Raw genomic sequence first — 16,531 nt, forward strand, 5'->3', positions numbered from 1 at the left:
GAGAGGAATTTCAGAGCATTTTATTTTAAAGTATAACACAATATAAATCATAACAGAAATGCCTGGGTCCCAGAAACTATGAAACCCAACTGTTCATTCTTAACTTCATTCAGTACCTTGTAAAATTATTCAGACACTTTCTATAATGTCCCGTTATGTGAAATTACAAAATGATGCATACACAGGGTATAGCATGTCCAGTAAAGTGAGAGTAGATCAAATATGGTTAAAAACATTCATAAACATTCCATTTCTTCATTTTAGTACATTGCATTGATCTCAGAATGTTTTATAATATATTGTACAGTAGCAATAGCAGAATTATCATTGCTTCAGTTCATTCAAGCTGTGTTGATCATGCCTATGTTGACACCTTTGATTTCTACTTTCAAGCAAGATTATTGTTCCCCCTGCAACTCTCAAGAGTAGCTCACTGGTACCAGAACACCTCTGTTCTCCCTCACAGTTAGCCTGGCCCATTGGTGCCTCACCTCGTTCATCTTTTAAAGTATGAAAAGCGTTATTCTGCTTGGTATATGTGACACAAAGCAGACAAGCATTGTAAACGACCTGACCTGGTTCTTGAGTCACAGCATTAAATGGTGATCCGCTGATAACCTGAGCAAGTCTGGTAAGCATATGTATGGAATCCTCTATTGTAGTTAACCAGTCAATTCCAGCCAACAGATCTTACACAATTCTCTGCTCTGTGTGAGAGAAGGCTAGAGAATTTTAGAGGAAACCTGAGGTGGTATCTTAGTACAACAAGCTAATATACTGTCTTTCTTCTATTAAAAAAGGGCATTCTCCAAAGTTTTCTTGTATAGTTCAAACCTAGCAGATGTTTCCTTCACCCCATATTGAGAAGATGTGACACACATGTCAATACACATTAACAGCTCCAATGGAATCGGAGAGAGTGAGCCTTGCCCACTGATCATTATCACTAAATACCACAGAAACACTAAGAGCAAACTGATGCTTGCTTTACTGTAGCACACATGAACAAAAATTCCTGTTTAGTCTTCAGTGAATAACTATTATAACCACTCACTTGCATAATTCTACAGATGGGAGTAATTAGTCTTTTTGAACAGTGTTTCTTATGTCAGATTCTTCAGATGCGGAAGAAGAAGCTAAAAAAGATTTGATACAAAACTTTGGAATAAAAACACACCTATCAAACCCATAGGCATAGCTTATGCACAATAAGCATTCCCTTCTTGTAAGTGAAGTACCGAATCAGTATTCTGACCAGAGGACTCTGGCTGTAACCAAAATAATAATTTAAAACAGATATACTAGTTATTGCGGCCATTTATAAACAATTATAATCATACCCTTACAGTTAAAGGTGATCAGTTTACATTACTACCGAGAACCATGTAAGGGACAGGGTCTGTAACAAAAATCTTTTATACTTTTTGTTAAATTTGCAGTTAGGCCGAGTGAGATCTAATCCCCACGTCCTGAATCTCCAGCTGACTGCCAGGCACTGAGAGTAAACCCTGTTAAACCTGGGGCTATGAAGTCTCCCAAATTATCCTCTGCTCTAGCCTGCACTGTTATGTTAATGATCTGTGCTGCAGGCTTGATGTCATTGTTCCAGGAATCATGGAACAGTAAATAGACCAGAGAACTTAATTTAGATTAAATTAAATTCAGTGTTTTTTTAACAAAATGATCAGAAAGTCACAATCGTGTTAATGAGTACTGGGGCAAAGAAATCTTGCATATTCAAAGCCAGCTGTCACGGACTGGAAATTTAAAGAGGAATTCATCAGTTAAAAGGATATACAGTACAATTCTGGACCACTAATGGAAGAGATAAATTTCACTTGTAAAAAAGTGTAAATTCCCACAGAAGACCAGTATGTATGGCCATAGTCTATTATTACAACAAGTACTCCAAATTTGGACATCTACACATACTGAACTCCCTAGTTAGTATAAATAACAATACTATTTGTAGCACAATAATTCTAATAGGGCAACAGTGGAATGGTGGTTAATGTTCTGGGGCCATCACAAGAAGGCTGCAGGTCCAAATCCCAGGTAAGGATATGACTGTTATACCTGTAGCAACATAAGCACATAAGAAAGGTTTCAAACAAGAGGAGGCCATTTGGCCCATCGGGCCTGTTTGTTAGTAACTAATTGATCCAAGGAAAGAAGGTTTCAGCAACATGGCTGGTTAACTTATTTCACACCCACACCACCAGAAAGGTGCTTTACTTAGACGGTTCCAGTCAAATGCCCACTGGACTGGACAGCACTGGACAAAGTGTCAGCCAAATCCATTAATAATAATAAAATATTAAAAGCTGAACTCCCAAGTTCATAGATTCACTATAAGCACTGTCACACTAGATCCCCGTAACGTGGAAAGCTTCTCAGTCATGTTGGTGGCCACACACTCCACTATGCCATGTTCAGTGTTTGAGAATTTATTGTAACACATGACAATCAACCTTCCTTACAGAGGTGGGATCAAAACTTTTATAATCCAGATGGTAAAATGCAATTGACTGATTCATAAGTAAATGGGAGCTGAAAGAGACCTCTACCCTCTGCTTAATTTGCACAAGTCTTCTGAATGGATATTCTCACTGCTTCTGTATCACCAGCTGGTCACGAGCCTCTTTACCAGAACCCCTGCCAGCAGTTTAGAATTCCAAAAATGAGTTAAAAAGTGCCTGTGGCACCACTTTAAACTCTCCTTCCTCAAATCTGCTTTAAGTGTTTATATCACCAGCTGAAAACAGATCGCTGGGTTTATATGTATCCATATTAGCAATTCTGAAAGCAAGATTTTTAACATCCAAGGTCATCAGTGTTTGAAAATAAGGCAGAAACTGTTTGTTTCCTAACTTTTCTGTTTTACCTATGCAGCTATGACCTTTCCTGTACTCATACTGTTGGTATTAAATCAGAAGACTCAAAATGTAAAACAATATTGTTAGTATACTGAATATTCTAAAATATTTTGTAGCGCCTAAGGGAAGGATAATTTCTCTGCTGGCAAAGAAAAGTCCTTTGGGTTCTGTTCCAGGTCATCAAGGTACGGGCCAGCACTTATTCTAGGAAGGAGAACTACAGTATAAGGGTACCTTCAGACCGGTACTAATGCCCTGACTATTACCTGTTCTAACTCCTCCATAAGAGAAAAACTGCTGTCAGCTTTTTCCTTAGAGAATTACTGGCAATCACATAGGTGAATGTACAAAGGATCGTTTGTTTTAAAAAAGATGTTCTACCTAATAATCCGGCATTCAAATTGATCCCCCTAGGAGATAAGGCATGACATCATTCACAGGATATGCCCAGAACGTCTGTAAATGTTTTTATAAGCAAGTACTTTGATCAGCAGTATTTTTATTTGTTTTTGTAGTCAATGGTATTGATTGAAAAGGTGTTCTTTTAAACTTCTAATATTCTGTTTTAAAAGCAATGCACATCTAAAGCCTGACATTTCTCTAATATTCATTAAAAGCATAAAAATGTTTACGTAGGAAATGCTCCACAATTTTACTTCAAATGAGGCTCTACTGAAATACTTTTCTACCTTGATTCCACTTGTTAACCCTGTACCAGTTAGTGTGAATAACAGTTGTTGCCTTTCTTCCACCTATAATAATAGATGCAGATGCTGTCTTGTGGGACTCATCCCTCTTGTACTGAGTGGACAAGAAGGTGCCTGTTCAGTGGTCTCTGAGCTCTTGATGCCACATATCGTCCCAGCCCATCACACAGGGCTCAAGTCTGCCAAGCAGGACATCCTACAATGACATTCTCATCTCACAGGCAGCACGAGGACGCGAGTTGTTCTGTTGGAATGTTGTTGCCCCATCCGTCTCAACAAGGGTTCATGATTCGTGGTCTCTCGGACCTGCCAGGTTATAAAATTGCAAGCCATGAATTCCTCATCTGAGGGTGAGCGACAGTGCGAGTGCTCAGTCCAGCCTCCAACACAGCAATGGCATGCAGGCATTTCCCTAAAGATCCCCAAGGGAACATACCGGTTCCATTCAGGTGTTCTTCTTCATTTTTACAAGGCTTGCCATGAAACAGGGAAATCAGCTGATCACCTGTGCACACTTCACTCTCCCACTAATCGATACTGCATCCTGACTACAGTATCGTTGAGTTCCTGGTGGGCTGTTTTTGGTGAAACTGTCTGCTCGTGCATTTAGTTGTTACTTTGCTGCTGTGGGCTTTGAATTAATGCAGGTGATGATCCTGGAGGATGCACTTCTGCCTATTGTTGCCCTTTGCTGATGAAGTCTTTTCCACACTGACATCATCTTAGTCATTGTTGCTAATGAAGCATCAGCATGTTGGGCTTTTTTGGTTTCTACAAAACCCTTAGCAATGCCCCTCTTTAAAAGCCACTGAGGTCTCATATGCCACAAGGCCTGTCCAGCATTTTTAGACATGACACTGAGCATGCTAGGATGTTTTTTGCATACTTGATGCATGAACCATACTGCATGGAAGCCCTCAGTTTCAATATAATTGGTGTCCCTCATTTACGCAGGTGTTTTCTATTTTATTCACTGCCTGTACATATACAGTACAACACAAATGAATTCACAGCACAATGTCATTAAGTGTGTTAAGACAATGGCAGCTGCTCCTAGGACCATTTATACTGCCTGCCTCATTAAATGAACTGAGGCTTTTTTAATACTGTCGTGTGCTTACAAATATTCCAGACAGTGGACATGGTGGATGGGCAGTAATTTGTTAGGAATGCACATAAATTCCACGCTTTACTGTATGAGCACAGCTGACCAAACCCTGCCAAACGATTAATGTACCAACAAAAACACAGCTCCCAGACTTTATGAAGTTCAATGTGTGAAGCACCCAGTGACAATGGAAATAGAATAAGCTTGTAAATTCCAGGAGAAAAATCCTTCGAAAACTTCAGTTACGGTTCACAGCACTGACAAGCTAGAAAGTACAAACACAATCCACTAGCCTTCTACACGATATGTGCAATTTCCACTTCTTCAATTTTGACAGCTGTTGACTTAAGCAAACCCAAAATACAAGAACACATTTCCAGACAGTTCTTTTTTTAAACTAAAGTTTGTTAAGTATGGAAATAGAAATAGCTCTTTGTCTTCCAGAGACAAAGCAGTCTGAATCTAAACAATCGCTGTGCTGGGGGTCTTGGGCAAACTGTTACAGTTATATAGGAATATAGGCACTTTACACAAAACAAATACTGCCAGTGCCACTCTTGAATATTTTAATGAATACGGCTGTTTTACTGCACCTTTTACACAGGCTGTTTTTTTATGAAAGGCATTTAAAAATCTCCTTCCTGCTGTGTCCTGGGGACATTCTTGTAAGCTGATGCCGCGGTAGTGCTTCCCATCTTAACAGATATTTTAGACACATCCTCCCAGACACATAACGTGAATATTGCACAGCTCTTTGCACAGTGCGATTTGTGAACGAGGATTTTTTAAATTCCGTTCTTTGAGATGCAAACAGCCGTTATACTTTTGTTTTTGCTGAATGAAGAGCTGAATCTTTCATGCAAATGATGTCAATGAGAGACATACACATCTACGTATGGATATCATATACCCAGTGCCAGTTTTTCACACAGTGCTCACCTCGTGCATCCACACACTGAATGGTCTTTGCCAGGAATCTTTCTTCTCCAGGTGCAAGTACGCGTTGAAGAGAATGAGGTAAATGTAGCGCTCAAGATACTGCAGACTCTTCAGCAGCTGTGATTCCTTTTCCTTCTTTGCCGTTTTAATCTAAGAAGGAAGCAGAAACGGGACTTTTAATTTAATTTAATAAGAAAATGACACGGACAGAATAAGACAGCAGCTCAGGTTCTTCACAGCAGCTGAATGGAATTAGATACAATGCCGTCATCATCATGAGATGAGATGCTAGTGCTTTTGAACATACCGCTTTACGCATCCATTAGTGTCTTAACATTAGCAAATGACAAACAGATTTTAGGGGCTCAAGAGGTGCTTTGGACCTTCCAGAGAGCCCACAGGGGGGCAGGTGAACAAATATCATTGTTACTTCGCTATATCCATGATGTGATGAGTTCTAACCCCAAGCGCAGTCTTTAAAAATCAAACCCATTGCTTGAGCCCTGCTTAACTTTACAGACCAATCCAAAACTGAGTGGAGGAAAGGAAGAATAACAGAGAGGGGAAAAGGGAAAGGCATTTCACAAGTAAACTCCAAGACAAACTACTTCTCTGTCAAATCAGGTTTTAAGATGGAAATGCTCTTAACAGTGCGTAAATGCGTAGCTTCTACACAATGTACAAAATGATTTCTTGATTTTGTTTTAGCAGTAAATGGCCATTCCAAATAAACATGTTGTTAATAAACAAGGCACTGAAAAAAAGGGGTTTGTTCAGATTTTATTCTAACAAAATATTAAAGCAGTCGAAACACATTGTGACAGAGTTAGCACTTAGGACCAAGCACAGTAAAAAAAGCTTTTGTGACAGTTCTGTAAGAAAACAAAGTCCTACTGACATAAATAAAGACAAGGAATCACACCTGAGAGAAAAAAAAACACCTCATCTGAACACCCCCATTCAGCTGAAGGTTTCAAGTCAATGTCCTTGACTTGAGATGGCTACCTGAGTGCAGTTACAATCTACTTTACATCTCATCATGTAAAGGAAGAGATTATGGTTTGCATTATGATTTGATCTATTGCTTAATCATGCAGCAGCTTTGCTCCTTTCTTATAGGCTGCAGTGACCTTTATGCTGAAGTTCACTGAATTGTTTTGACACTGCAAGAGACAAATAACTTCCATGCATACTAAAGTTAATGGCCAAGTTCCGCCAATCTGTTTCTACTGTCCCCAATTCCCTAATCACAAGTTCCTTTGACCTTCTACATAGAAATCAAGTTTTTTGCTTGCTTCCCCTTTGGGCTACCAATATACAGAAGAAATGATTTGTATCTGTGTCAGCTACAAAGCAAAGAAAATTAATATAAGGGTAGTCTGTAGAAGGTTTTTACGCCTGTGAAACTTAAACATGACCTTCTGCAGTTTGCAGGGGCTCTGCAGTTACAGAGCACAGTAAACCCTCAATTGCAAATCACAGAGCAAGGAAATGGCACCAAGTACAGAGAAAGCATGTGACACGCGTGGAAAAAGCGGCTTTTTAATTGCTTCTTTTCTTATTCATGTCCTCATTACTGCTTTACAGTTGGAGACGTACAAGAGGAAAGCATATAGAACTGAATGACCACAAGAATGCCCTAACAGAACGTGTGAAGTATAATGTACCGCATTTTACTGAGGAAGTAAAGACCAGGAAAAACAACCTTGAAACTGACATTCATACTGCAGTTCTTTAAACACAAGGTTTACATGTCTGCAAATGGTGCCAGTTAACATAATGTCTGTCAGCTTTTATTAAAAACTGTCAATACTGTCTTTAATTTGGCAAAATATTCATGACTGTGGAGCACAACTAATGCCTAAGAGGAGAACTTGTCACTTGATTTGACATAATATACCTGGATCTAACAGGAGGGGGGTTCTGATCCTGCCGAGGAAGGATTTTCTGAACTGGCTTTCCTATTGAACAATTCTAAAAGAATTAACATTTTGTCATCAGGAAACTGAGACATTGAAATATTTTCAAACAAACGCCACCCTAACATGGGACATAAATTGTAGTGTTTTAATTGTATAAAGTGATAAATGGAGGACTCTCCTTTGATACACAATTGTGAAATTCTGTGTAACAGCATGAAGTTTAAAGCGACAGGGACCCTATGAACCTCTTATGAAGAGGGGGGATCTGAAAAGGCGTGAACTTTTGAACCCTGGGCAGCTCTCTCAGTTTTTGGGGGGCCGATCATACGAGGTCAAATTAGTGTGCATCTACAGCTTGAGGTCAGCCCTGCTCTCAAGGGGCCGCCAACAGCTGCAAAATATTTTCCTTAAGAATGTGAATCTCAAAGCCAAATCACTGAGCAAACTGGGTATTGATATGCCTCACAAGGAACCCGACTTCAATACTCCAGGCAACTTTCCCCAGCTTCAGATGAGAGAGCAGCATAGAAGCCCTTGACCTTCTCTGGATAGTGAAAGAACTTGGTTTTGTCGTTATATTTAGAAGAGATGATTTATTTAATCATACTTCTTCCTGCCAGATAAACTAGAAAACAAACATGCCAACAACAATTCCAATTTTAAATTCAGCACAGCCTATTTGTGTCGGATGTGGTTTATTGTTTTCAGATTCTAATTGCGGCACAGCTCACGGAAATGGATCCTTTGGTATAAGAGGGAAGAAAAGAGTGTCAGTAAATGCAACCGCCTGTTAGAGAGTTTCAGCCCACATGTCCTGAACCCCCTGAAGCTAATGAGTTTGTTGTCTGTATCCACATGGAGTGCATGCTTGGAATGTTACAATTAGGTAAAGTCAACTAGCACAGATGCAAAGCAGTGTACGATCCAAATGGTGAGAAACCCTTCTCAGCAGCAACAGAAGCAGAGAACCTTTTAAGGTAAAAAAACCCATCAAGATATCTTGCTGAAAGTTTTTCCAACTTGCAGACCTATCAAACTATCAAGCAGTAAAGTAATGTTTAAAGCTGGAGTGTGAAGGTGAAAGGGAGATTTTCAATGAGTTTCTAAACAAGTCCTGACTGTATATTTATAACCCAACAATACCCAAAATATTGATAAAAACTGTTCTATTTTTGCACCAGTGGAAAAACAAAGATTAAACCTCTGATGTTTATAAAATCTTTACTTTAAATTGAAATTCATTCTTCATATACAGATATATCTATTTTACTCAGCCCAGTGAAACATTAAACACAGCAGTGCAACAGAAAAGAAAGTAATTTTGTTACTTTGAGGATCAATGAGAACAAGATAAATGGGACTAGAATTATCAAACTGGAACAAAATAAAATAAGTTTAAAAAAACAAATTCCAATTACAAACAGCTTGATTGCAAATGACATTCATGCCAGATAAAGAATTATGCTATTATATGCAATCAGAATGAAATCACAGAGTTTGTCTTCCACTTTCTTAGGACACCACACATCTTAACAAGCACAATCCAAATAATTTGCATCCTGTTCAGACCTTAAGGCACAAAACAAATGGCTTCAATTTCAAGCTGTGGTAACAGCAGAGCTCTTTGTTCCTCCAGTTTTGTTTTCAAAGTTTTGTGCCCTAAAATGAAGGCAATGCAGTGCCATTTAACCAATTAAGCTATTGGTTTGAATGTAACCATGCACAGAGGTTTTGTATTTGTTCTGTAGTTTGCTACAGACATCTTACCACCACATCTATGTTTCATCTTGGTGTTTTTCATTTCCAACAAAGAAATACATCCCCTCCTTCCTCTGGCTGTGAGGCAAAAAAATAACAATTGCTGTAGAAGTAAGTACCTTGTTGACATCATCATCTGATATTTTTCTTTAAAATATTCAAATTCAGCATTAAATTGTTTAGTGGGCCAGGAACCAACAGCTGTTGGTTCACACTTTACTACAGCAAACAAGAAGAGTTGACAGTGATGTTCAGGGCAGGTCAGCAGGAAGCTAAGAAGGTGGTTCTCAATAAGCACACAACAGATGTAGATTATTTGATTGAAACTGAAGGTCAGTGGGATGGAGAGAGATTGTCACACCTGCCTCAGATAGATAGCTGGCCATACATGAGGTCAGCAACTCCCTGCTAGACACTAATCATCTACCCAAACGGCTAGCCACTCACTGCTAACCTCGCAACACAATACTGCAACTTGTGCATTTTAATCATGGTTGTGAAATCTTGCACCTACTCAGATAGACATCAACAGCAGGTGACAGACAAGGGACAGCAGGAAAGGTCTTTACAGTCACTTAACTACAAAGGATAAAGCACCAAAATTTTAAATGGAGATGTTGCATATATAATGAGGAAAAAATATACTTCCTAGTCATTCAAAACAACTCTACCAAAGCAGGCATGATATTTATCTCTTCTATTTTGAAACAGGAAATCTTCTTTCTTTTTGGGGCATTCAGCATTTTTCTGTATTTTATGTATTTTACCAGCACAAATATGTGCAATTCTGTGTTCTTGGGGGTAGGTGATTGGGACACGTTTAGAGAAGAGTTTCAGAAGGATCAAACTCTAAAACAACACATCTAGCAAAACAATGAATAATGACCAACACGTTTTAGCTTTCACTACAGATAATCTGATAACATTTGTATGGGGTAGAAATCCAAGAAACAACCAAACTGTTAACTTCAACTGGTGCTGGTTTTACTAAAACACATTCCCCTTAAAAATTCTAATCTTTCTAGAGAGTTACAAATTTCACAAAAGTGCACAATTATGAATGTGTTGTGGATGCACACTTTTTATATTCCAGTATCATTCAACACAATATTTTTTTAAATTGTAGATTTAAATTCATAAATGTTGCATTACACAACCTCAAAAGATACCTTCCGTTGAGCTACAAAAGAGACAGAAGGCTAGAGACTTCCTGAACACACACACACACCTGCCAGGAGTGTCTGCTAAATCAGCATTTAGACTCCTCTCCTTCCCTCTCTCCCTAAGAACAGCCTTCTCAGGCAGGCAGACAGCAGGACAGCAGCTCTGAAGAACTATCCCCTTAGAGGCCCAGTGGAGACAGGATACACTCTGCATCTCTCCTGTGGCTAGGAATCCCAGTCCTGACAGCAGTGAACCCTGTAGGCAATGGGTCAGTGAACTAACACACAGGAGCATTAAGATGCCGCCACAAGGACAGGGAAACAGCCCAAGACGTTACCTCAAAGAAAACATGCAGCACCAAGGGAAGATATTTTTACATCTGAATCAGAAAGATCTGAAGTGATTTGTGAAATCTGCAAAACCCTACAAATTCAAAAGTGAATCTTAATCATTGCCTTCCTTAACTAGAAGTCCACGTTTCAAAAGTTTATCACATTTCAAAAGCCAGGCAATTCTACCATAGTCATCAGCGGCCTATTAAGTATTTAAAAGGTAATACAGTATCTACCTAAATATAGAAAACCTACACACTCCACAATGTACTAAAAGTAAATTCCAGGCTTGTTAAATAACTTATAAATTCATAAAGGTTTAGTAATCTTATGAACATCAATTTGAAATGGATTAGTAGATTAATATGTAATTGCATATTTCATTAAGGAAACAGAGAAGTGTTTTGTCATCTCAGTATTAAATATATTATCCTGTGCATATTAAATATCTTAACCTATGCTAGACACCAGTATACACAATTAGATTACACAATACATCCTGCAGTGTAAACTAAATTATTCACAATGAAGTCTGCGAATGACAGGAGCCTCATGTGCCAAGTCTGTTTAATTTTTTTCTATTGACCAGGCCATGGACAGCATACTTAACACACACTATGTATATTCTGAGTCCACATTTTCACCAGGCTGAGATTATCAGGAAAATATTTCATGTTTCAGAATGCAGCCCCTTAAAATTATCTATATAACCCTGGTAATAATGTCACTTTCATCTACTAGTCCCTAACAACATGGGCTCTGCTCACAAGACTCATTCTGGTTCATTCAGTCAATGTCTGTCTTTTGTGTGGATATGATTGTTCAGGCCTTGAAGATGGTGTATGCTTTAGAATGTTTTCAGTGACAAGGTCAGTCTTCTACCTGCATGTGGGGGTCAACAGAAGGTAAAAACTGAAAGATGTTCATTTGGAAATTGCACTGTGTATTCACAGTTAAAATACAGTACGCATGTTCACAGTGCACATGCGTTAGTTTCTATTTTTGTCACTGCAAATGCGTAATACCAAATTTACTCATTAATGTCTTTTAATTTAAAGACAGTTTTAAATTCCCCTCCTTTCTCAAAATTTCAAAAGGTCTTGGTGAACCATTGGTCATATAGTCACCCTACCTAATGTGGTTACATAAAACAATCTTTTAACAGGTCTGAGATTTCTAAAATAAAATCAACAAAACATCTCTGTCTATGAAGTGAGTTCCAGCAGCGATGAACATCGCTGAAAGCTTCTGTTTATCTTCTGCTTCTAGGAAACAGACATAAGCCTTAAATTCAGCAAGTCACTCATTGAGACTTCTCTATAGCTGTCATTTACAGCTGACAAACAAAATACCCAAGGAGACAGTTTTACGGCAGACACTACCATGCTTATTCTGGCTTCTTCAAAGAAAGTTAAACTTTATTCAGGGTGAGTTATTATGAGCTGGGTTTCTGTTGCACAGTGAAAAACAGTGAAAGGGCTATTTACTGACGTAGGTCATTAGCTATACACAAACACACACATTGAAAAAATGATTCAGATGAACATAAGACTTCAAAGACTTTTGGCTAATCTAAATTCTGGGATTAATTTAGCAGATGTGCAATTGCATAAGCACTGTCCTAAAACCGAAGAGAGCTGGAAGAAGGGAGGCTGGTCTCAGTTTTTATTTTTAATTTCCTGCCATCCTTCGCCATCAAAAATTTGTGGTGACCAGATCTCAGAATAACTTAAAACATTTGATGTGCAGTAAGGAGTTTATTCTGCATTCTCTGGCAACTCCATTGCATTTTCCTGAATTTGCTGAACATAAACAGAACATTAAAATAATTAACGGCATCACATAAATAATGTCTAGGAGACCAAAATGTGGGGAAACACTAAATTCCTCTCAGTTCCTCATTCATCTTGGGCTGTTTTATAATCTGTCAGTTTAGTTACCTGCCTTAACAAGAAACTGTCAACCTCTGTAGCTTCTAAAAGTAATCAGAAATTTCCCCACTATAAAAACTCAGTAGATCTACATCAATGTAGATTTTGCATTTATTTCAAAGACATTTTTGGTTCCATCAGCCACATACCTTTCCATTGATTTCCAAAACATACTCAATTTCTTTCTACATTTCAACGCCGTCTTTAGCAGTGAAAAGTCTCTTTAATTTTTAAAAACACAGAGTCTCATTTACACCTGTATTTTTAACACTCATTTGCAAAATCCAAAAGTGATGTTTAAATGCATCCTTACAGGAAAACCATGCTTTCTAAAGCGAGCATTATAGTGGCAGAAATGAGGAGCACTACAGTACTTTCTGCAGGTAACAAAGAGTCATTTTGAAGACACAGGAATCAACTGTTTGAAGGGGACAGGTAAGATTAAAACCTTTATTTCAGTTGTAATTAAGAAAGCTGCACAGCCCAAGCCAGAAAAAAATGTATTCAAAACACATAAATTCCATTGCTTTCTAAGGAGATTTAAAAGCCTAAGAGTTTTGAACACTGAGCCCCTTGTGTTGATATAGTTTTAAAATAAACAGTCTATCCAAACTTCAATGTGCCATCATACAGCAGCATATCCATCTAAGTGTATTTCATAATAATAAATTCCATTTACACAGTGATTTTCATCTCAAAGAAAACTAAGTCACTTTACATATACAGTAGGAGGGGTTCTACTGTACTTCATCCACCACTGAAGTACAGCCCCTGCCTGTGTCACACACAGCAGCCCTGCAGCTCAGACGCCCAGGAGAGAAGCGAGAAAATGCTCAACAACTAATGGAACTAACTTTAGGAAAGCCAGATTGCAGAAACACAGAGCGGAAATTGTCTATGGCTTTGCCCAATAACAAATCACGTTAAACATAATGACAAACATTTTTTCCATTAAACAAACTGAAGATAACAACTCAAAGCTATGAGAACACAGGATGGGAAATTAAAGACAGATTTCATAGTCAGAAGAACAGATACTTTAAGAAAAGTTAAAAAAAATGTGCAGGATAAGAAATTTTCATGACAATGCAAGTTGCTTTTCCATATTAACTTGCATGATATTTATTTTGATATGCAGCATTATCATGTACATGGGAATAACACAGAGGCAAAGACATGTTATAATTATGACATTTAGTTCAGAAAAGAAAGAACAGGTGATTATTTTCACTCTCAACATGACATTAAGTAAGGCTGGGAATGAGCCATATCACAGCCTCTTAATAAGCCCATGTCTCTCAGGGCAAAGACTTTACTGCCCAGACCTCGTTCACTGTCAGAGGTGAAACCCATAACTCAAAATCCCTTTGAATTATAATGATAGATGTTCTAGGAACAGCCGGACACTGTGTGAAATGGAGCTTTGCCAAAACCAGACCACATTCCATGACTGTAGAAACGTGGAGAAGTCAGACTCTGGAAACTGGTAGGCTAGTATTGTACAAAAGGAAAAAAAAAAACAATGAGGGAAAGTCAGAAAATTCTCTGGTGGATGATTACTGTACTTCCATTTTATTCCTAACACCCATAATAATGCATATATACCACAGTTTCCACAGCCTAGAACAGAAACATTCCTTGTTTACTTCACTGAGAACTTGTGTGTAGATAAATTCTGTTTTCTTTCCAGGTTAAGGTCAGAGGTCTAGCAGCCTGAATTTGTGAAAGAGTTGAAAACAGAAGTCTGCCTTTTTACTTGCAGCCAGGTGTCACTGCGGTCAAACACTGTGCTAATATTCTTATAACACTGCCCAGACCTGCTGAAGGAGCCTTTTTTACTGAATAAGCTGGAAATACTCTCCACAAAAGAATATGAATCCCTACATTTTAAAGAGTAGCAGCCATCTGCACCTCAACAGAACCAATAGAGGCGGTCTGTGCTTGAAGACAAAACATCTCCAGACCAAGAGACCAAAAGAGCAAGATAGAGATACTGTATTAGCAAAGACCATTTTTTTTTCCACAAACTCAAGTAGAGAAAAAATATTCAAATCTGTTAAGAACAGTAAACATTTGTAGCATGATGTAGTGTGTTTCAGAAATAACTCAGAACGTACACACTTATTGTACCATTCGTTGCACAGATTTGATTACAGTAATACTACACAGTGATAGTTTGTAAGAAAGGGAATTTTTGTAGGAATCATTAGATTGGTTACCAGTGTCTAAACTCTACATTAAATGCTTGATCATGTTCAGATATTGTACATGTAAAAAAAACAACTAAAACAAGCCATGGAGATCTCGGCTTAGAATGCACAATTCAGTGGTGGAAAGCTGCATAAAACAGCCAAACAAGTCTCTACCAATTACCCTTCCTGGATATTTCATTCTTCTGCAGTTAGAACGGATGTTTCAGGGGAGGGTCCTGTCTCCACAGCAATTTCCCACAGGCACACAGCTAAAGGTCTCAAGACGGTTAAGAGTCAAAACACCTTCCTGGCGAACAGCCCCTGGTGGCCTTGGGAACTACACGTTCATGACCCCTCTGCCCTATGCTCCTCTGACCTTTTGACCTTTGAAGGGGCAAGTGCAGGCTTTTTTTTTCTCATGCTGTAAATGTGCTGCCTGCACAGGAGACCCTCACGTACGCAACAGGTCTCCCTCAGTCCACATCCTAAGCATCCAGCTTCTCCGTCATCCACATCCCAAGAACCCAGCTGTGTTTTTATTTTGAGCAGCTGTGGAGACGAGCAGACCATTCAGCCATCTTCATTTTTCTTCACGTTTCAGACACAAACCCCAAGGAGGGTTTTCTGACTGACCAGCATCCTTGTCAGAAAGAGCTTCAAGGGGAGTGCATCAAAAAGAACGATATTGATCAGCACAATAAAATCTGTGCAGATGACAAATTCTCTCCAGTAACTTAATCAAAAATGACATTATGCAAGTGCCTAGAAACCCAGTTCCCTCCAGACTTGAGAAACAAACTCTGTGAATGTTTTAAAAAATTGTTTTTAAAAAAACCTGTCCTGATTTTTAAAGTGAAAGAACTGGGATTTCAACAAAAAGCAAGAATTTCAAACATAAAAATAAATCTGCAATGTAGTTTTAAAGATGAATGCGTAGACAAGGAGCTTTTGCCCTTTCTTGAAAGACAGAATGGAAATAAAGCAATATGCACTAGACATATGTAGTCAATTATCAGGCTGATGGGGTCCAGAGGTAAAAGGCTAATATGAGTTTCAAGGTATCAGCCCTCTCCACCAAGGTTACCAAGTCTGCAGGGACAACCAGCTATTCATCCTGTTCTAAATATATAATCACTCCAGACAAAGCTTGTCCTCATTACAACTTTAGACCGTAACCACTCTCACTACACCGTTACGCCAAGCTGGCATCAGGGTAGACTTAAAAAAAAAAAAAACATTTCCTTATCATTTCTTGCAATAACTTTACAAATGGCCTAAATGGATTTTTGCAGTTGTTAACCAATTTTAACCACTGTACTTTTACTGTATGAATATAATAAATTTGGCTGTAGTGCACAAATACATCCTGAATTTGTGAAACCAAGGCAGATCCTGGAGGACTGATTCCACATTTAACATAAAATACACTGTAGCAAATACTATTTTTAGTTTTCTTATGAACATGAGTAATGATTGAGATACCATAATGTACACCAATGTCCAAGTCTTAAATATCAAAGCCTCCACTACAGTTTCCTAACCAATTTGCTTGAAAAGAAACCAAGCTGATCGTGTAGCTGTGTTGAATTCACTTTGATCACA

At 38.4% G+C, this 16,531-nt stretch overlaps 1 protein-coding gene across 7 annotated transcripts in view; it reads right to left on the bottom strand.

Moving 5' to 3' along the window:
• The window catches only part of pald1a (phosphatase domain containing paladin 1a), a 92,002-nt gene that overhangs the window by 7,227 nt on the left and 68,244 nt on the right, over positions 1-16,531 (bottom strand). For all 7 annotated transcript variants that reach the window (XM_015346462.2, XM_015346459.2, XM_015346461.2 and 4 more), the window contains exon 19: positions 5,631-5,780. In XM_015346462.2, the coding sequence (XP_015201948.2) occupies positions 5,631-5,780 (150 nt within the window). The remainder of the gene's footprint in view (positions 1-5,630; positions 5,781-16,531) is intronic.

This window comes from Lepisosteus oculatus, chromosome 4 (genome assembly GCF_040954835.1).
Source record: "Lepisosteus oculatus isolate fLepOcu1 chromosome 4, fLepOcu1.hap2, whole genome shotgun sequence".
Taxonomy (NCBI): domain Eukaryota; kingdom Metazoa; phylum Chordata; class Actinopteri; order Semionotiformes; family Lepisosteidae; genus Lepisosteus; species Lepisosteus oculatus.